This window comes from Alligator mississippiensis, chromosome 1 (assembly GCF_030867095.1).
Source record: "Alligator mississippiensis isolate rAllMis1 chromosome 1, rAllMis1, whole genome shotgun sequence".
NCBI lineage: Eukaryota > Metazoa > Chordata > Crocodylia > Alligatoridae > Alligator > Alligator mississippiensis.
This window is the reverse complement of record NC_081824.1, coordinates 483,098,503-483,117,183: the sequence shown is the minus strand read 5'-3', so window position 1 is coordinate 483,117,183 and position 18,681 is coordinate 483,098,503. Positions and strand designations below refer to the sequence as shown.

Genomic DNA, 18,681 nt, shown 5'->3' with positions numbered 1-18,681 from the left:
AGCCGTGTGCTGGTATCCCCTGCTAACTACGGACTGAAAAACATCAGGGCAAGGGTTGCTTGTATACAAACAGTAATAACACTCAGACCTTCCAGCTGAATCATCTTACTGAAATCAGGGGATCTCAGGGTTTGTGTTGTTCGAAATAAAGGGGGCTGGGGGAATGAAGTCATGGCAGCTCTTCCCTGGAAGAGGCAGCTGCATTTTCCAGATGGCCCCAAGGTCTTGATCCAGGTCAGATGGGAAGGCTAAAGGTGCCAATCCTGGGTTTCTGCACTGGTTCCAGGAATGCATGCATGCAGTCTGACATTTCTATAGTGCTCATACCCAAGGGGACCCAACCAACCTACTCATCACAACGGTGGGGAAGTCTTGGCCAGAGATGCTGGGGTAATCCTTCCCTTCTTTGCCAATAGGGCCCTGGGTCTTGCAACTCTTGCAGAAGACAGACAACTTTTGGGGCACTTGTCCCTACTTCCATTTCTCTCTCCCACCCAGGTGAAGCCCCTTGGCTTTGCAGATCAGAAAAAATGGTTCTGCGGCCAGGTACAACCCATAGGCCGCAGTTTGCCAAAACTTGTTGTAGAGGAGAAATCTCCATCCTGAACAGAGCATTCATAATTCCTTGAATTTTTATGAGAGCTATAAAAGGTTTAAGTGGGCCTTTGGCACTCTAACCTCTTGCCAACGGATGTGGAGTGATTGCTTTGTAAGGCAAGTTAACAACAGAATGAACTGCAAGAAATTTTATTTTTGGTTTAATCTTCCTTCTTCCCTTTCCTGAAGTCCAAGAATAGTGTGTCCACTGACTTTACCTCATCTACCACACTAGCTACCCCTGACAAGTCAGGAATACTTTGCTTTAGCATGGTCCATGTTGGCTTTGACTAAATCACTCCATCTGCCAAATATTTACAAATTGACTGCTTTATGATTTCTTCTAGTAGCTTCCCAGGTGTCACAGTTAGGTTGACTGCTCCAATTCCTTGGGTCCTCCTTTTTCCCCTTTTTAAAGGCAGATACTCTGTTAGTCATCTCCAGGTCTCACTTGTCTCGCATGACTTCACAAATATAAATGCCAGTGGCATCAAATACCTGAGAAATAAGATTATTTTGAGTGATCTGATTGGACCAACTTAAAGACATCACTAAAACTCCTCCTTTTTGATTTTGAGATACCCAGTACATTTCATTTCTTCTGAACCAGTCTTCTGTGGGCTTTTCTTGCCTTTTCAGTGTGATAGTATACAGAGCAATACTATGTCTGCTAGGAAGTGTTAGACTTCCTGCACTCCTGTATCCATCCTGCTCCAAGTCCAGAGATGCTAGCTACCAGTACCAGAGCCAGGAATGGGGCCACAGTTGTGCCGTCCCACCCAGTTTTGTGCATGCACAGTGAGGTCTGAGCTCACCAGCTGTTCAATGCCGGGTCTGAACATATCCCTGCTGCTGTTCACCCTTTCCCTCTTCTGCCCTCCCCAGTGGATTCAGTGGCAGGGGAAAGGAGACAAAGAGGTGGCAGAGGCACATACCCCCTAGGCTCTGGGGCTGTATGGAAGCAGGGGTTGTGGCCAGATGACTTGCAAGTGAAGAGCAGCCAAAGGGTGTATGACCACACCGCCGCACCCCCTCTAGATCCACCCCATCATCCCTTTCTCTGACTCAACTCCAAATTCCCTTTAGCAGGTTCTGCCTTTGCATGTCACCTGGCCGTAGCAGAGGGACAGACTGCTGTGCACCAGATGACGAGTATCTTTGTGTGTGTGCCTCCCTCCCAACTTCCATGGAGGTGGTACTGGGAAGGCCCTAACCCTGCAAATAGGACTTCCCCTTTTTGTTCGAGGATGGGTTCTCTGCAATAAGGCACATCTGTCTTTTCAGGCAAGAAAATCAGTTCTTTATTGGAAAGCTGAGCCCAAGAGCTCGTTAAGGCAGTGTTAGGACAGAGACATTCCTCATAAAAAGAGCAGAAAACATACTTGCACCACATGGGAAAAGTGGAGGCAACTTTTGGGACGCAGCATTCAGCTCCTCCGAGTATCCCAGTGGGGCACTTCATTTTTACAACAATTCTTTGTCCTTTTTGCTATTTACGTGGCAATTGCTTGAACACGTCTTTAAGGGGTCAGGAAATCACGTGGATGGAAGAGTAGGGTCTGCAAAGATCACCGACACTTTTTTTTGGAAACTTATGACTTGATGATGTTGTATTTGGTGTTCCAGGCATAATTTGTGCAACTTTTCCCAACTAGCAACCGCTTATGTCATTGGTCAACATGTTTATAATTTTGGGATTAATTGACCTAGTGACTCCTGCAATAAAACGTTTACGCTATACCTTTAACAAATGAAAAGCCATTTGCACAATAGCTCTGCTCTGGAGGAAATAAAAATAACCTTGTTTACACAGAACGAATTCACACGTGCTATGGTATACAACACGCAGATGCCACCGAGTTGTGGAAGTTAGTGTCAGTCACACTCTAGCCTTGGATGTACACTCCTAACATGGTGCAGTATTACGCTCCTGCAGTATTGCAGTACTGTAATACAGGATTACACGCCTAACATGGTACGGGGAGGGGGGGAGGGAGGGAGAAGTAAGCACATGGTCCTACAGGAAGCACTCATGGCCTCTCACACTTGAGGACACTGATCACAGAATCATAGTCCAACGCCCGGTCCAGATTGACCACTCTAATTCCCCGGATCCTCCTATTTCACCGTCTTAAATGGGGCCCGATGTTTGTCTTTTGCCAGTCATCCAGAACATCACTCAATCTCCACAAGTTCTCAAAGAGAAGAGCCATAAGCTTTCAAATGACCCCAGGGATTTCCTCCAGTCCTCTAGGATGCATCTCATCAGGCCCTGCCAACTTGAAAACACCCATGCTCCCTTAAATCATCTCCAACTCTTCTTCCACTACTCGCTCTCTTCCAATATCCTTGCTGCCAAATATGCTTCTCATTTGACCTTACTCATAAAGATTGAAGTAAAACAAGTGTTAAATAAGTCAGTCTTCTACATCATCTATCACTAGGATTGCCTTGTGTGTCCAGTAAAGGAGCTATTAAACAACATTTTATGCTGCACTCATTTGTGTTTACTATACTTAGGTCTGATTACCTGTGTGCCAGTCACAATGCCATTATTTTATTGAGAACCATGAAAACAGAAGTTATACAGTCCTTGCAACCCTGCACAAAAAATCCAGTTCAATCAAAGGCTGCTCAACGCAATGCCTTTGCATCATAATAAGGTGACATATTCCACATTTAGTGGAGATGCACAAGACAGGTGCAGTTCCCTGCTTAGGTGTATGGTTTACTAGTGAGGCTCTCTCAAGGTGGTGGGAACAATAGGTGGGGATGAGTACGTGCACTTGGTGAGCATGCTGCTCATTGGCTGTCACATCTAGATCAAGCCCTCTTCAAACCGAGCATCCTGGAGATCCCTCTGCGGATCTGCTTAGTCCTGATGCTGTAAATGATGGGGTTGAGCACAGGGGGGACAAAGAGGTAGATATTGGCCATGAGGATGTGGACAAGGGGGGAAGCGTGTTTGCCAAACCTGTGCATCATAGACAAACTGATCATGGGGATGTAGTATATCAGGACAGCAGAGAAGTGAGACACGCATGTGTTCAGGGCCTTGTGACGCTCTTCCATGGAGGCAATGCTCAGTACCGTCTTAAGGATCATGACATAAGACAGGACAATACAAAGTGAGTCCAGCCCAAATGTGGAGATTACCACAAACAAGCCATAAAAACTGTTGATTCTGGTATCTGCACATGGCAGCTGGATCAAATCGGGATGCAGGCAGTACGAGTGAGCCAGCACGTTGGCTTTGCAGAACGGGAGCCTTTTCAGGAGAAAAGGAAATGGTGCCATTAGTAAAACACTCCGCATGGTGATGACCAGTCCGAGGAGGCTTATCCGTGGGCCTGTCAGGATCAAGTTGTACCGCAGGGGGTTGTAGATGGCCACAAAACGGTCAAAGGCCATGGCCAGAAGCACCCCAGAGTCCATGATGGAAAAGCAGTGGATGAAGAACATCTGGGCAAGACAGGCATCAATCTTGATCGCCCTCAAATCAAACAGCAACACGCTCAGCATGGTTGGGACTGTAGACAGGGAGACGCCCAGCTCCGAGATGGCCAGCATGGAAAGGAAGAGGTACATGGGCTCACGGAGGCTGTGCTCCCTCTCGATGACAATGAGAATAACAATATTACCAGTTATGGCCAGGAAATACAGGAAGCAGAAGGGGATGGAGATCCAGGCATGCCAAGTTTCCAACCCAGGGATGCCTGTCAGGAACAATGTAGAAGGTTGCAAGATGCTGTTATTGGATGTCCCCATGACACAATGTGCTTGTGTCAGCTAGTGTCAACTGGCATATTCCTTATGGATGAAATAGAAACAACGTCAATAGATCAACTATGTCTCCCCAGTTGCATTTTTGTGCAACACCATGTACCAAGTACAATTATCCTGTGAACCAAAGAGTCCACCATTGCTCACATGCGTTTCTTCATCTCTGCATAACAGTATGGACGAGAGGAAGTGCCTATGGATGGATAGGAGGGGTGGGCAGGCTGGGGACTCTTGCCCGCTCCCCAAGGGACACCCCCAGGAGCCAGCACTCACACCCCAGGCATTCACCCACCTGGCTGTCACCTACAAGCCACAGTCTCCACATGACCTAACCAGGACCTGGATGGCAGCCTCAATGGTGAGCAGTGCTGCCTGGACCATGGACAACTGGTGCCTCCTGGCTCTGGGGGGTGGGGGGCACCAGCAGCTGATCACAGACTCCAGAAATGTAACCAGCACTTCTTGTTGGCACCGGCCAGTGCCCCCCATCCCCCAGCCAGCGAGGGCCAGTTTCAGGGGGGGCATGTGCCTCCCCTACACACTGCCTATGGCTTGGATAGACACCTCATAGGTGCAAGCAGAGGAAGAACTGGCAGTAGCAGTGGCTCTGGCATTTGAACATCCACCAGCCATCTCGCAGGGTCTCTTAAATCTGCCACCTCTCTCTTCTTGCCCCTCCAAGCAGACCTTCCTTAGCAAACTCCTCCATAAACTGGCTTATCTAATTCTTCTTGGTCCCAAAATGTTCCCTTCTCCCTGGTAACTTGCTTCCTTTCATCAAGCTTACAGTGAAGGAAGGTGGGAGAGAGAGAGAGAGAGAGAGAGAGAGAGAGTTTCCAGGAAACCTCCATAGAGAGCTCCCCACTCACTCTGGACTCTAGTTAAACAAGGGGTTTAAGTTAATGCTGCTGAGTTTTAGCTACTTGCATGCAGGTCATGTCCTTCTCTGAGGTATGGAGCCAATAAGCAAAAATAGACTGTTCTGGATAGGCCATCAAAAGGTGACAGTCAGGATGTGAACAACACTGAGGAAACCCAGTAGAGACAAGGTAAAACTCGCTACTATCAGACCTTGAGAGGTCTGTTCTCATAAAACCAGCCTAAAATGCTGCTGCTTCAGAGTCCGTATTCCACCCTCCCAGGTGGTGCAGATTCTGACCTCGTGTTGTTAAATTCGTTTCAAACAAACCCAGAATTGCAGCCTGCTACAACAACCTCATGGTTTGTCATTAAGATCCCAACTTTGAAAAAGTATCAAGGGGTGTATAGCACAGGTATACAACCTTCTGACTGGCTTTGCCATGGGTATATTACTGTTGATGGACAAAATGCCTCATCTCCCCAATCCAAAAAGCAGTTGTTACATGTCAGCCGGAGAGCTGAATATCTCCAAGCTGGAAAGCATAGACTCCTTAGGGTCTGTATATTAGAAACTGAGCCACGATTGCTCTGGGTGGCAAACACATGTTTCATTAAAATCAGGCAGCGTGTTTGCTTTGTGAAGGAACTTGAAGTCAGGTACATTTTATGCAATGTAGGCTTTTCTGCAGAAAAGTGTGCACAGGTCTCATGCTCTCATGAAGGAGATAAGTATCTTGCAGCAATTACTCATTGGCAAGCTGCCTCCATTAGGTACTATGATCTATCCTGATCATCTTTCAATACTAGTAAAGAAAAAAAAAAAAAAAGAAGGCAATTTCTTGGTTATAATGTCCATTGTTCCTGGCTGGTTTTGAGAATAAATAAGCTGGATCTGACATTGCATTACAATCCTCTATGATCAATTAAGCTCGTAAACCTGCAGAGACAGTGTGAGAAAAGTCTCATGTGCCTGTTCACAGAAAATGAGGGTTGGAAGGGACCTCAGGTGGTCATATCTAGACCAGCCCCAACTACATCATCCCAGCCAAGGCTTTGTCTAGCCAGGTCTTAAACACCTCCAAGGATGGGGAGTCCACAGCCTCTCTTGGTAAAGCACTGAAACAGCTTAAATTGCATGCAATTAACCCGATTTCAGGTTCCTTTACAAAGAAAACCTGTCATCAGTGCACTCACCAGAAATGGTCCAGAGGAATGATCATACTGCATTTCAAGAGCAAGAAGTGTCTGTACATGCTTGCTAGAGCATCTCACTGCCAGATCCCTTTGATGGAGTATTTACAATGCAGCTCTATAAACTCCATTGGGATCCCAGAGCAACTGGGGAATTTCTACTGATGCCACCTCTAAATGAGAGGCGACAAATTTCTGTAATTCAGACTTTATTTGTACTAATGGAATTGGACCCAGCTGACTTGGGTATTTCCAAACACTTTCCAGTTTAGCATCATCCATTTTTAAGTGTGGAAACACCAGAACTGGAGGCAGTGACTGGTTTGATCTTACCATATTGGCAGGAAAAAACAACACCAGATTTTATATGGCCACTATCCATATGGTCTTTGGGATACAAGTGGCAAGGGTGCCCATGCATTTGCCAAGGACATGGTAAACATAAATGGGGGAGGTATGTCCCAAGTTCATTGAACACAGAAATGGGGATGGAATTGTTACGGTCCTCTGGGCTCCTGACATGAACTGTAACATAAGATGCAGAGATGTGTAAGATGGAAAGACAACTGTTTCAGAAATTGCAAGCCAAGGGTAATTATAAATGGAACCAGGTTGGAAGGGAAGGAGTTTCTGAGTGGAGTCCCACTGGGGTCTGTCCTGGGCTTGGTGCTGTTCAACATATGTATTAATGACTAGATAGAAAGCTGGCTAGATAGTCAGGCTTAATGGATAGTGGTCAATGGTTTAAGATCTAGTTGGCAGCTGGTATCAAGTGGAGTGCCCCACAGGTAAGTTTTCTTCAATAACTTTATTAATGAAGAGGAGAGCCACGCGCACAGTGGAGGAGAGCCACGCGCACAGTGGGAGGAGAGCCGGAAAACAGACCTTATGAAGGGTGGCAGTTCTGCAGAAAAAGGACCTGGGGATGACAGTGGACAATAAAAGCTGGATAAGAGTCAACCGTGTCAGAAAAAACAGCTGTCGTAAAGGAGAGCAAGAACAATATAGTTCTCCCTGGCTGCAAGGCAGGTTTAGATGGGCTATCGGGTATGCTACTAGACTGCAAGAAAAGGGAGCTCTGCATCTTCTGAAGGGAAACACCAGGACAAAAAGGAGCCAGTGGCCCAGGAAGGGGTGGGCTCTCCTCGCTGGAAGTCTCCAAGCAGAAGCTAGATGAGCATCTGCCTGGGACAGGCTGGGAACAGCAACTCCTACCTCTGTGCAGGTCGGGACTAGATACCCCCTGAGGTCCCTTCTAGCCAGGTGATAATATGAGTGCTATAGAGAGTGATTCCCACTATAGAGATTGTGTGCTCCCTATAACTACACTGCGCCCTACTGATATGAATATTGGATTAGTGCATTGGTTGCTTAATTGCTTAATGATACCCATCTCATTGCCTGCTTATTTGCCAACTATTTCCTATTATTTGCATCTGTTAGTGCAGGAACTGCTCATGGTCATAGATTTCTAGTCACAGTATCTACTTCATGACAGATCATACTTCTTTTATCTGGAAAACCCGATTAAGAACAGTCAATTCCACGATGGCTTAAGCATCCTTGAAGTGACAGATCCCTGTCAAGATCAAAGGATGCTATCAGAGGCACAAGGAACCTGAGAAACAAGGTAATAAGCCTTAAAATGAGGAGGGAGCAGCTGATGTGTGCTGTTCTTATTCAAGGTGTGTTTATATTGCATTCAGGTAAGCGCATAAACTTTTTCTGCCCTAAAAAGTGGAGTACAGCGTATAAAGATGCAGGGAGAAGAGGGCAGCCAGGCAGCTACTCACTTGAAGAGTCATTATAGCTCTTACTCTGTAAGAGCGCACCAGCATTTGCACAGGCGTTCGCCCCGGCAGGCGGGCAGGAAGGGCCAGGAGTGAGACTCTTGTAGGGGTAGGGCATAGACACCACTCAGATCTACATACAGCAGCTTATAGAATGGTGTCTACGAGGAGTGCTGCTACGGCCTCTGCCCAGGGGGACAAGGCTACCCGGGGCTGGTCTGAGGCCTCCACCCAGACCAAGCCCATGGGGGAGCTGATGTCCCCCTACCTCCTGGCCTGTGGGGGATCCCCAGCAGGGTCAGGGGGCAGAGATTGGGGGCCCCCACACCTGTCCAGCTGGAGCCCGTCTTAGGGCTCTGGAGGCGCAGGCGAGGGAGCTCCAGGAGGAGGTTAGCAGGCTGAGGGGGATCAGGGAGGTGGAGGAAGAGATTGATGGCTATTTCTTTTCCCTGCAGGACCAGGCACCTAAGGAAGAAGCAGCCCAGGGAATGCCCTCCACAGCAGAGTGGCAGACGGTCACAGCCAGGACTGGAGCTGCTCGCAGCGAACAGGTACCAGTTCCTCCAGTCTGACTGGTGAACAGGTACGAGGCCCTGGCGACCCTGCAGGAGATGGAAGGGGAGGAGGAAACCCTTGGGCAGGAAGCAACGCCACATTCTCCACGCTCCGAACAGGTCAAGAGATCCAAGCGGACTCAGAGGAGGAGCTGACGAGTGCTCATCATAGGCGACTCCATCCTGAGAGGTACGGAAGGGCCCATCTGTCGCCAGGACCCCTCAACACGAGAGGTATACTGCCTGCCCAGAGCAAAGATTCGGGACATGACAGAAGTAATCCAGGCCAGGATCAAGCCCACCGCTTACTACCCCATGGTCCTAGTCCATGTGGGTACTAACGATGCGGTCAGGAGAACCCCCGATCACCTGATGGCGGATTACAGTGCTCTGGGTGGCGTGCTGAAGGAGTTCGGTGCACAGGTGGTTTTCTCTTCCATCCTACCAGTGACCGGACGAGGAAGACGGCAGGAGAACTGCATCAGAGAGACCCAACTGGTGGCTTCGGCGGTGGTGTCTCGAGGCAGGCTTCGGCTTCCTGGACAACGACCCGCACATTACGACGAGGGACATGCTCAGGTGGGATGGGCTTCACCTGTCCCCCAAAGGTAAGTGTGTGTTTTCTTCTAGGTTGGCGGATCTCCTCCGGCGGGCTTTAAACTAGGCTCGTTGGGGGGAGGGGAGTACGAGGGCAGGGGAAGCTGTGGACCACCAAACCATGTGGCACCCACAAGGACAGCCCAGCCTGAAGGAGAACATTGGGAACCTGCAAGCCATGGGGGGGACCAGCACTGTGGCACAGGTAAGCAATAAGCAGGTAAGAAATAAGGGGCCCCTTGGGATTCAGAGCAGGGGGGCAGCAAAGGCACCAGTCGCAGGGCTCAAGTGCCTATATACTAATGCTAGGAGCATGGGGAACAAGCAGGATGAACTAGCGCTCCTGCTTGCACTAAACACCTACGACTTAATAGGGCTATCAGAAACCTGGTGGGATTCGTCCCCCGACTGGGCAGTACATATTGAGGGTTATAGGCTGTACAGAAAGGACAGGGTGGGGAACAAAGGGGGAGGGGTTGCGCTCTATGTCAATGACAATATACTTCGCCCCTCATCAAGATTGAATCAAAGGATGAGGAAGTAGAAGGATTGTGGGTTAAGTTACATGGGGGGCAAGGAGAAAGGGATTTGGTGGTAGGGGTCTGCTACAGACCCCCACGCCAAGGGGAAGAAATAGTTTCAGGGCTCCTGAGGTAGCTTTTATGGTCTCAGAGCTGAAGAGGCAGTAGTCATGGGGGACCTAAACTACCCAGACATCTGCTGGGAGATGCAGATGGCAAAGTCCCACTGTTCACGCAGGTTTCTAACCTGTATACAGGACCTACACCTGACACAGGAGGTACACGGTCCCACTAGCGGGAATGCCATACTGGATCTGGTATTGGCAATGGGTGATGACATGGTAGGGGACCTACAGATTGGTGGTCACCTGGGGAACAGTGATCACCACATAATAGAATTCATCATAAGACGTCGAGTGGGTAAGGTAACTAGTAGGGTGAAAGTGCTAAACTTTAGGAAAGCTGACTTCAATGAACTCAGGCCATTAGTCAAGGACGCACTGCAGGGCAGGAGTTTTGAAGTGATGGGAGCCCAAGAAGGGTGGCTGTGCCTTAAAGAAATGATCCTTCAGGCACAGAGGGAGACCATCCTGATGCGAGGAAAAAGAGGGAAAGGGGTCAAGAGGCTTCCCTGGCTGACCAGAGAAATCCAGGGCAGCCCAAGGGCCAAAAGGGGAGCACATAAGAAGTGGAAACAGGGAGAGATCACCAAGGAGGAGTATACCTCCTCTGCTCGTGCTTGTAGGGAAGCAGTTAGACAGGCCAAAGCTACCATGGAGCTGAGGATGGCATCCCAAGTAAAGGACAACAAGAAATTTTTTTTTTTAGATATATAGGGTGTAAAAGGAAGGCCCAAGGAGGAATAGGACCCCTACTAGATGGGCAGAAGCAATTGGTGACGGACGGGGGGGACAAGGCTGAACTCCTCAACGAGTTCTTTGCCTCAGTGTTCCTAAGCGAGGGGCACGACAAGTCTCTCACTGGGGTTGTAGAGAGGCAGCAGCAAGGCGCCAGACTGCCATGCGTAGACCCCGAGATGGTGCAGAGTCACTTGGAGGAACTGGATGCCTTTAAGTCGGCAGGCCCGGATGGGCTCCATCCGAGGGTGCTGAAGACACTGGCCGACATCACTGCAGAGCCACTGGCGGGAATATTTGAACGGTTGTGGCGCACGGGCCAAGTCCCGGAGGACTGGAAAAGGGCCAGTGTGGTCCCCATTTTCAAGAAGGGGAGGGAGGAGAACCCGGGCAACTATAGGCCAGTCAGTCTCACCTCCATCCTAGGCAAAATCTTTGAAAATTATCAAGGCTCACATTTGTGAGAGCCCAGCAGGACAAATTACACTGAGGAGAAACCAGCATGGGTTCATAGCAGGCAGATCGTGCCCGACTAATCTAGTCTCTTTTTTTGACAAGGTTACAAAACGCCTGGACACAGGAGTAGGGGTGGATGTCGTATACTTAGGCTTCAGGAAGGCCTTCGATACGGTATCCCACCCCATACTGGTGAACAAGTTAAGAGGTTGTTACTTGGATGACTACACAGGCTGGTGGGTGGCAAATTGGCTAGAGGGTCGCACCCAGAGAGTCGTGGTGGATGGGTTGCTTACGACCTGGAAGGCTGTGGGCAATGGGGTCCTGCAGGGCTCGGTCCTTGGACCTATACTCTTCAATGTCTTCATCAGCGACTTGGACAAGGGAGTGAAATGTACTCTGTCCAAGTTTGCAGATGACACAAAGCTTTGGGGAGAAGTGGACACGCCGGAGGGCAGGGAACAGCTGCAAGCAGACCTGGACAGGTTGGACAAGTGGGCAGAAAACAACAGGATGCAGTTCAACAAGGACAAATGCAAAGTGCTGCACCTAGGGAGGAAAAATGTCCAGCACACCTACTGCCTAGGAAGTGACCAGCTGGGTGGCACGGAAGCAGGAAGCGATCTTGGAGTCCTAGTGGACTCCAAGATGAACATGAGCCGGCAGTGTGACGAAGCCATCAGAAAAGCCAATGGCACTTTATCGTGCATCAGCAGATGCATGACAAACAGATCCAAGGAGGTGATACTTCCCCTCTCTGGGGCGCTGGTCAGACCGCAGTTGGAGTACTGTGTGCAATTCTGGGCACTGCACTTCAAGAGGGATGTGGATAACCTGGAGAGGGTACAGCGAAGGGCCACTCTTATGGTTAAGGGCTTGCAGGCCAAGCCCTACAAGGAGAGACTAGAGAACCTGGACCTTTTCAGCCTCCGCAAGAGAAGGAGGAGAGGCGACCTTGTGGCTGCCTATAAGTTCATCACAGGGGCACAGAAGGGGATTGGTGATGTTTTATTCACCAAGGCGCCCCCGGGGGTTATGAGAAATAATGGCCACAAGCTAGCAGAGAGCAGATTTAGATTGGACATTAGGGAGAACTTCTTCACAGTTCGAGTGGCCAAGGTCTGGAACGGGCTCCCAAGGGAGGTGGTGCTCTCCCCTACCCTGGGGGTCTTCAAGAGGAGGTTAGATATGCATGTAACTGGGATCTTGTAGACCCAGCACTCTTTCCTACCTATGCAGGGGGTCGGACTCTATGGTCTATTGAGGTCCCTTCCGACCCTAACATCTATGAATCTATGAATTATGCTGAAACTGTCCTGACGAAGTTGTAAAGTTGGGTCCAAAATGCCTACCCAGAGATGCTACTGAAGAAGTTGTAGTGCATTCTCAAAGCATCCCACCCAACTAGAAGCAGGGCAGGTCTAGCAGTTCAAGAGCGATGGATATAAGTCAGTCCCACAGTTCTGGAAAAACGTGTAAGCTGAAAAGTTTTGTTTCCCCCCCCACCCCACCCCAGTATTCACCTCAAATGAGCAATAAAAGACCATGACAAGTTCTCCTTTTTATTATAATTACCGAAGTATCCTCTGATGACAAAGCCAAGGAACATGCATGCAGGACTGAAGCCTCCCCATCAGCTGATAACCTTTTATCCCTTTCAGGGTATGCATCACCTTGTCATGAATCTCCCTGGTTATGACCCCATAACACAATAGGGTTCAGCATGGGAGGGACCAGGAAGTAGAAGTTGGCCAGAAGTATGTGAATGTGCGGAGCCACGTTGTGACTGAACCTGTGCATCAGGATGGAAGATACAGCAGGTGTGTAGAAAACCAGGATGACACTGATGTGGGCAGCACAGGTGCTGAAAGCTTTGTAGCAGGTGTCTTGGGATGGCAGAACCAAGACAACCTGGGTGACCGTGCAGTACAAGAAGGTGATGAACAGCAAGTCAATGCCCACCACCACCACCACAGTCACCACCAGCCCATACACAACGTTGATGATGCTGCTGGCACAGACCAACTTCACCACCGCCATGTGCTCGCAGTTGGTGTGAATGATGACATTGGTCCAGCAATAGGGCAGCTGGGAAGCCAGCAGCGCTATGGGGGCAATAAACATGATGTCTCCAAGGATTACTGCCACCCCAATCTTGGCCAGTATTTTGTTGGTTAGGATGTATTCATACCTCAAAAGGATTGCAAATGACTATGTAGTGATCGAAGGCCAGGGCTAACAGCACCATTGACTCCATGCCATAGGCAGCATGGATGAAGAACATATGGACCATGCAAGCATTGAAGAAAATCCCCCAGCTTTGAACCAGAGCATGCACAGCATTTTGGGGATGGTGGTAGTGGCCATGACCAGGTCAATGACAGCCAGCATGCAGACCAAGATAGACATGGGCTTGTGGAGGCTTTGCTCTGCCTTGATCATAGCAAGGATGGTGACGTTTCCCAGAAGGGTCAAGGTATACATGGTGGTCAGAGGGATGGAGATCCAGTTGTAGGCAGCTTCCAACCCCAGGAGACGCAGCAGGGTGCATGAGGAAGGGTTGACATGGCTGCTGTTAAATGCCAACATTGCTCACTGCAGATGGGACTTCAGGATCACACCTTGCTGGCTGCAGGTGAAGATAGAAAATGCAAAGCAGAATCATGCTCTCCATAGGGAAACCTTGGATCATTTTAAATGCACTGCTCTTTGCTCATTTCTAAAGACATGGACTGAGAGTGTCTGGCAAAATGCAAAAGAAAATGGTTAGTGGTCTAGGAAACAATGCCTCCAACCTCTAAAAACTGAGTTTGTCTGGAAAAAAAGGCCCAAGGGGATTTGATAAGTCCCCAAACACTTGAAGTGTGTTTTAAAAGAGTTATGGTGATAGACTCTTCTCTGTGACTACAGGGAACAAGATGAGCAATTTCAGCAAGAAAAATTGAGGCTGAATAAACGGAAGGTTTCCACCATAAGAGTGGAACAGACACCCAAGAGTGGCTGCGGACTCTCCATCCTTAGCAGTTTAAAAGCAAATTAGAAAAACAATTCTCTAGGGTCATTTAGACTGGCATGTTCTTGCGCTGACCTGGGGGTTGAACTGGATGACCTCCTGACATCCATGCCAACCCTACTGTTTTGTGAGGCTCTCAGGCAGAAGTGGTGTTGTCACGGTGAAGAATTAGGAAGCCACATTCTGGGCAAACTGAATAAGAAAGGGTGAAGCCTAGGGGTGGAGGAAACAGCATTTCCTTTACTAAAACCACTGTAATAGTAAACAGATGAATAATATAGGAGCCAAGGGCAAGGGGGCTCGTTCTCCTTTAAAATGCAGCTAGTTTGGGAAAGGTAAAAGCCAAACCAAGTCAAGTAGACCATTCGCAACTCAGGAGGAAGCAAATTAAATTAAATTAAATCAAATCAAGAACATAATACTGTCCAGCAGGCTCATTTTTCACCTTTTGCTTTAAACACAAAGGCTTATGTTGAACACAAATTCAGTCTAACCATGTACAACTGGTTACAGCTGCTGCTTCCTTGCAGTGCCCTTCACAAAGTCACCTGTGAGTGCAGTCTTCAAATACACCCCCCCAGAGTCTAGGCCCTGCTTCTGTTGGTGTACAATTGCCAGGATGACCTTGGCACTAGATGCTTTCCAGGCCATAACCGTAGTCGTAGCTTATAGTCCTGCTTGTGCAGTACCGGCTGACTGGTAAAAACCCATCACTTTAAGTCATTATCTAAGCTTAGGAGGTCTTTCAAGAAGCTTTTGGGTGGGCTTTTTAAAAAGTACACAAGTAACAGGATCACGGATTAGGAGAAGGCCTCTAACTATCAGAGCACAGAGACACCGAGCCTGCCGGGAGGTCTGGTAGCAAACAACTCTCCTGGCTAGAAACTGGAGCTTTGGGTCAGTCCCTGATAAGCATTGCAAGCTGCAACGGGCTGGCATCACCGCAAACTGGACTCACAAAGCCAGGAGGGTCTGCTTTTGTCCTGCCTTCAGGACATTGTGGCCAACTCCAGCTTGAAAGTTCATTAAAATCTGCCAGGAACCAGGGGAGGTTCATTTTATTAATGACTCAGTTTTATTCTTTTCAGTTATATTCACGGTTTAATATGGACATTCGAAATCCAATTCCCCATCTGGTGTTCTCATGTATTTTTCAATTTACCAAAGCACTAAAAAACTTGGAGGCATCACAGATGGTCTAGAAAAAAAAGAGGCATTGAGCAAAGACCGGAATTAAACCCGCCGTTCTCTCTGCAAAACTGGAAGGCATTCCTGTCTGCATTGCAAGCCAGACTTGTGCACCTGAAAGGCACTGCAGCTATCTACATCTATGTCCCAGAGCCACCAGGATTGCTGGACACAGTATCCATGAAGCAAGAAGACCAAGACTGATTCATAACAGAAGCTTCCTCATATGCATGGATGAGCTTCGACTCAAGAAGTCTATGCACCGATGAGAACAAACTGCATGAATAAGTCTACAAGTGTAAATGCCTACCCTTTATTGAATCCCACCTCCTCGGGGTGTTGTAGTGTCCCCTATACCCCCTGGTTTATACATGTTATGTTCCCACTACTGTTTTTCTCATTAAAAAGGTATATGGTTAAGTCCCCAGTGGTGGTCTGGCTCTGCTCTATAGGGGAAGGAGGGTCCCTCCACCTCCCACAGCACTTGTGCACCTGCTTTGATCCCTTCACTTGGAGAAGGGGCATGTCTTGGAGTACTGCCCAGGTTACACCTTCACGAGACATTTGGATGCTTATCTTCCTGGGATCCTTTGACACCAGCTGACTTCTTGCCCCTGGGGTGGGGGGCTGGACTCGATCTTCCAAGGTCCCTTCCAGACCAAGTGTCTATGAAACCTATATATGCCTGAGCACATTGAATCAAAGCACATCAAGAGACTAATCAAGTCACAACCACAGAAATTAGAGGAGTGGGGCCGCAAAAGACTTCTGGAGGTCATATTTAGTCCAACCCCAGTCCTGAAGTACCATCATCTGGGTCCAAACCATCCCAGACAAATCCATGATCTAAACTTTGTAAAACTCCCATCACCCTGACACAGCACATGACATCGCACCCAAACCTGCCACAGGGAAAGCAGGGAGACCGCTGCAGCCAGCGTCCTGCTTCTGTAAAAAGGTGTGCAATAGACACTCAAAAGATCCCAGACAGAGGTCATGCCCCTACTAGAGAGAGGGGCAAAACCCTCCTCAAGTCCTTGCCACTCTAACTATGGGGGGAAATCCCTTCCCTACCCCAACAGTGGCATCAGCCTGACCCCAAACAGAGGAGCAAGACTCCTAGCCAGGCTCCTCTGGCTTTAAGAGCTAGCAGGAGCATTGGCACAGCCTTGTCCCCGTGCCTAGCCTAGGCTACAGCCTTGTGTCGTCCGTCATAGAGAATCACCGCTTTACTTGGAAAAGTAGTAAGTGCTGCAACACAGGGAGAGATGAAGCCTCTGACAGTCTGTGTTGGATTTCCTTTGTGCTTGTGTTGCAGGCAGAGGGAGGAAATCAAGTGGAATCAGTTTTTGAAGCCTGTTCCTTTCTTTTCACACGTGCAATCCCCCACTTTCCTTCCTTGCGTCTTCCTCCTTTATATGTTTTCCTTTGCATTGTGTCCCTTGCACGCCCTAGAGACATCTAGTGAAGCCCCCAGTGCTTATGATAGGAGGGTGACCTTCCTCAGTCACCCCAGATGAGCACAGGGCAAGCCCTCATAGGGTTGCTGGAATACATGTTACAAGAAGGACTGAAAAGTTAACATTAAAAGAGACTGTCTTCTTCAAATGGTTCCCTGCAAAGCTGCTGCTGGAAATAGCAATAAAGTCCCTTTCTCCAGCAGGACCTCCTCACAGGAGCCTGGTAGAAAGCAGGGCAGGTCACACTCACCCCAAACCCTGTTCTCTGCATGCAGCAAATAGGGCAGCTAAGGTTATCCACAGTGCCCAGCTTTTAGGCTCCTACCATTAATTTGAGATTACCAGCTGTCACTAACACAGCCTCTAGCCCTCCCAATAAAGAAATCATCTTGACATACAACTCTGACAACAAGCAAGTCTGAAGGGCAGGTATGTCCCAGCATGTCCCTTAAGTGACCAGTCTTTGGAAGATGCATGTTTTCAAACTAGCCTCATGTTTTTAAGACTTAGTTCAGGATTTTAGAAGTCTTTGGGTTAACAAGGCTGAGTACAGGGATCACTGCACAGCTGTAGCACTGCAATTCAAATGGGACTCTGCTAGCATCTCTTGTCTGCTGCACTCCTACAACCAGGGCAGCCCCTCATGCAGTTTTGCTAGTGTGCTGTGAATGATCCTGACCTAGAGCCTTTATAATCCTGGGTTTAATCTGCCCAAGTCTTTCAGAAAATCTAGACCCTCATTAGTTAAGCCCAGTCTTGATCTTCCTACAGCTCTCAGAGCAAGGCAGCAGTAGTAGCACTGGGTGACAACAGGAAAAGCCTCAGAAACTTCTTCTTCTTCTTTATGCTCCCCTTGCTGTTCCCTGCTATATAAACTCAGCTGCTTCTCTCTACCCATCTTCAGCTTTCAGCCTTTTCTGGAGTGCTCCCTTCCTTTGTTTGCATTGCAAGTCAGGCTAGAATACACCAGGACAGACAAAAATCAGTAAAAACAGCACCAAAAAAACCCCCCCAAAACCCCCTGCCCTTTCAGTACTGTCTCATAAGATGTGTTTGAGAATTTTTGTTGTTGTTGGTTTTTTTTTTAACTCTACTTCACAAGCACTATGCACCCCCAAACTCAATATTTTAGTACCCAGGGAGGCTGTTAGCTGCCTCTTTTATAGGATACACCTGGCAGGGTCAGCTGATCAGCTGGGTTGGGCAGGGCTATAAAGGGGAGTTACTACTGCTGCTTTAGTATACTATGATGGTTATTGGAGAGAGAGAAGAAATCAGGGGCTATAGTATTGTTAGCAATCTTGAGCAATTTCTTTAAAAGGAGGAAGTTTTGTACTGAAAAAGCAATATAAAGAGGTTTATTTAGGAAAGGTATTGTAGTTAATTTCCTTTTTTTTTTTTCTTCTTTCTTAAAAGAGCAGCTAGATCCTGGCTTGAAGCTTAGTTTTAGAAAGCCTCTTGCAAGTAGCAAAAGCCCAAAGTCTCTTTAGGGGACTTTATAATCTATAAATATATCTAGTATGTCTAGATAGTTGCATAGTATGTAAAGATGAGGCTCTCAGCCATAAGACACCTACACTTGGAAACCATACTAGATAGTCTATGTATGGTACTCAGCTGGGGGAGCCTTACTGAAGTGAAAATTGCTACACAACTGCTGAAATGCTGATTTAGCTAATGAAAATGGAGAACTTTCTTTTTTCCATATAGTGCAAGGGCCACTTTAAAAACACACCACACCACACCACACCACACCACACCACACGAAGGGAGTTTTAAGAGGGAGAAGCTTTCTGAAGGAACTTTGTTGGAG

General features: G+C 48.2%; 1 protein-coding gene and 1 pseudogene across 1 annotated transcript; both read right to left on the bottom strand.

Annotated features, from left to right (window-relative positions):
* Positions 1-3,420: 3,420 nt before the first annotated feature.
* On the bottom strand, positions 3,421-4,365 carry LOC102569545 (olfactory receptor 51I2). Its single transcript, XM_006263697.3, has one exon. The coding sequence runs from the start codon at positions 4,363-4,365 to the stop codon at positions 3,421-3,423; it is 945 nt and encodes a 314-aa protein (XP_006263759.2).
* Positions 4,366-12,768: 8,403 nt separating this feature from the next.
* LOC109281931 (olfactory receptor 52K2-like) lies at positions 12,769-17,976 on the bottom strand (annotated as a pseudogene).
* Between the last annotated feature and the right edge of the window lie 705 nt (positions 17,977-18,681).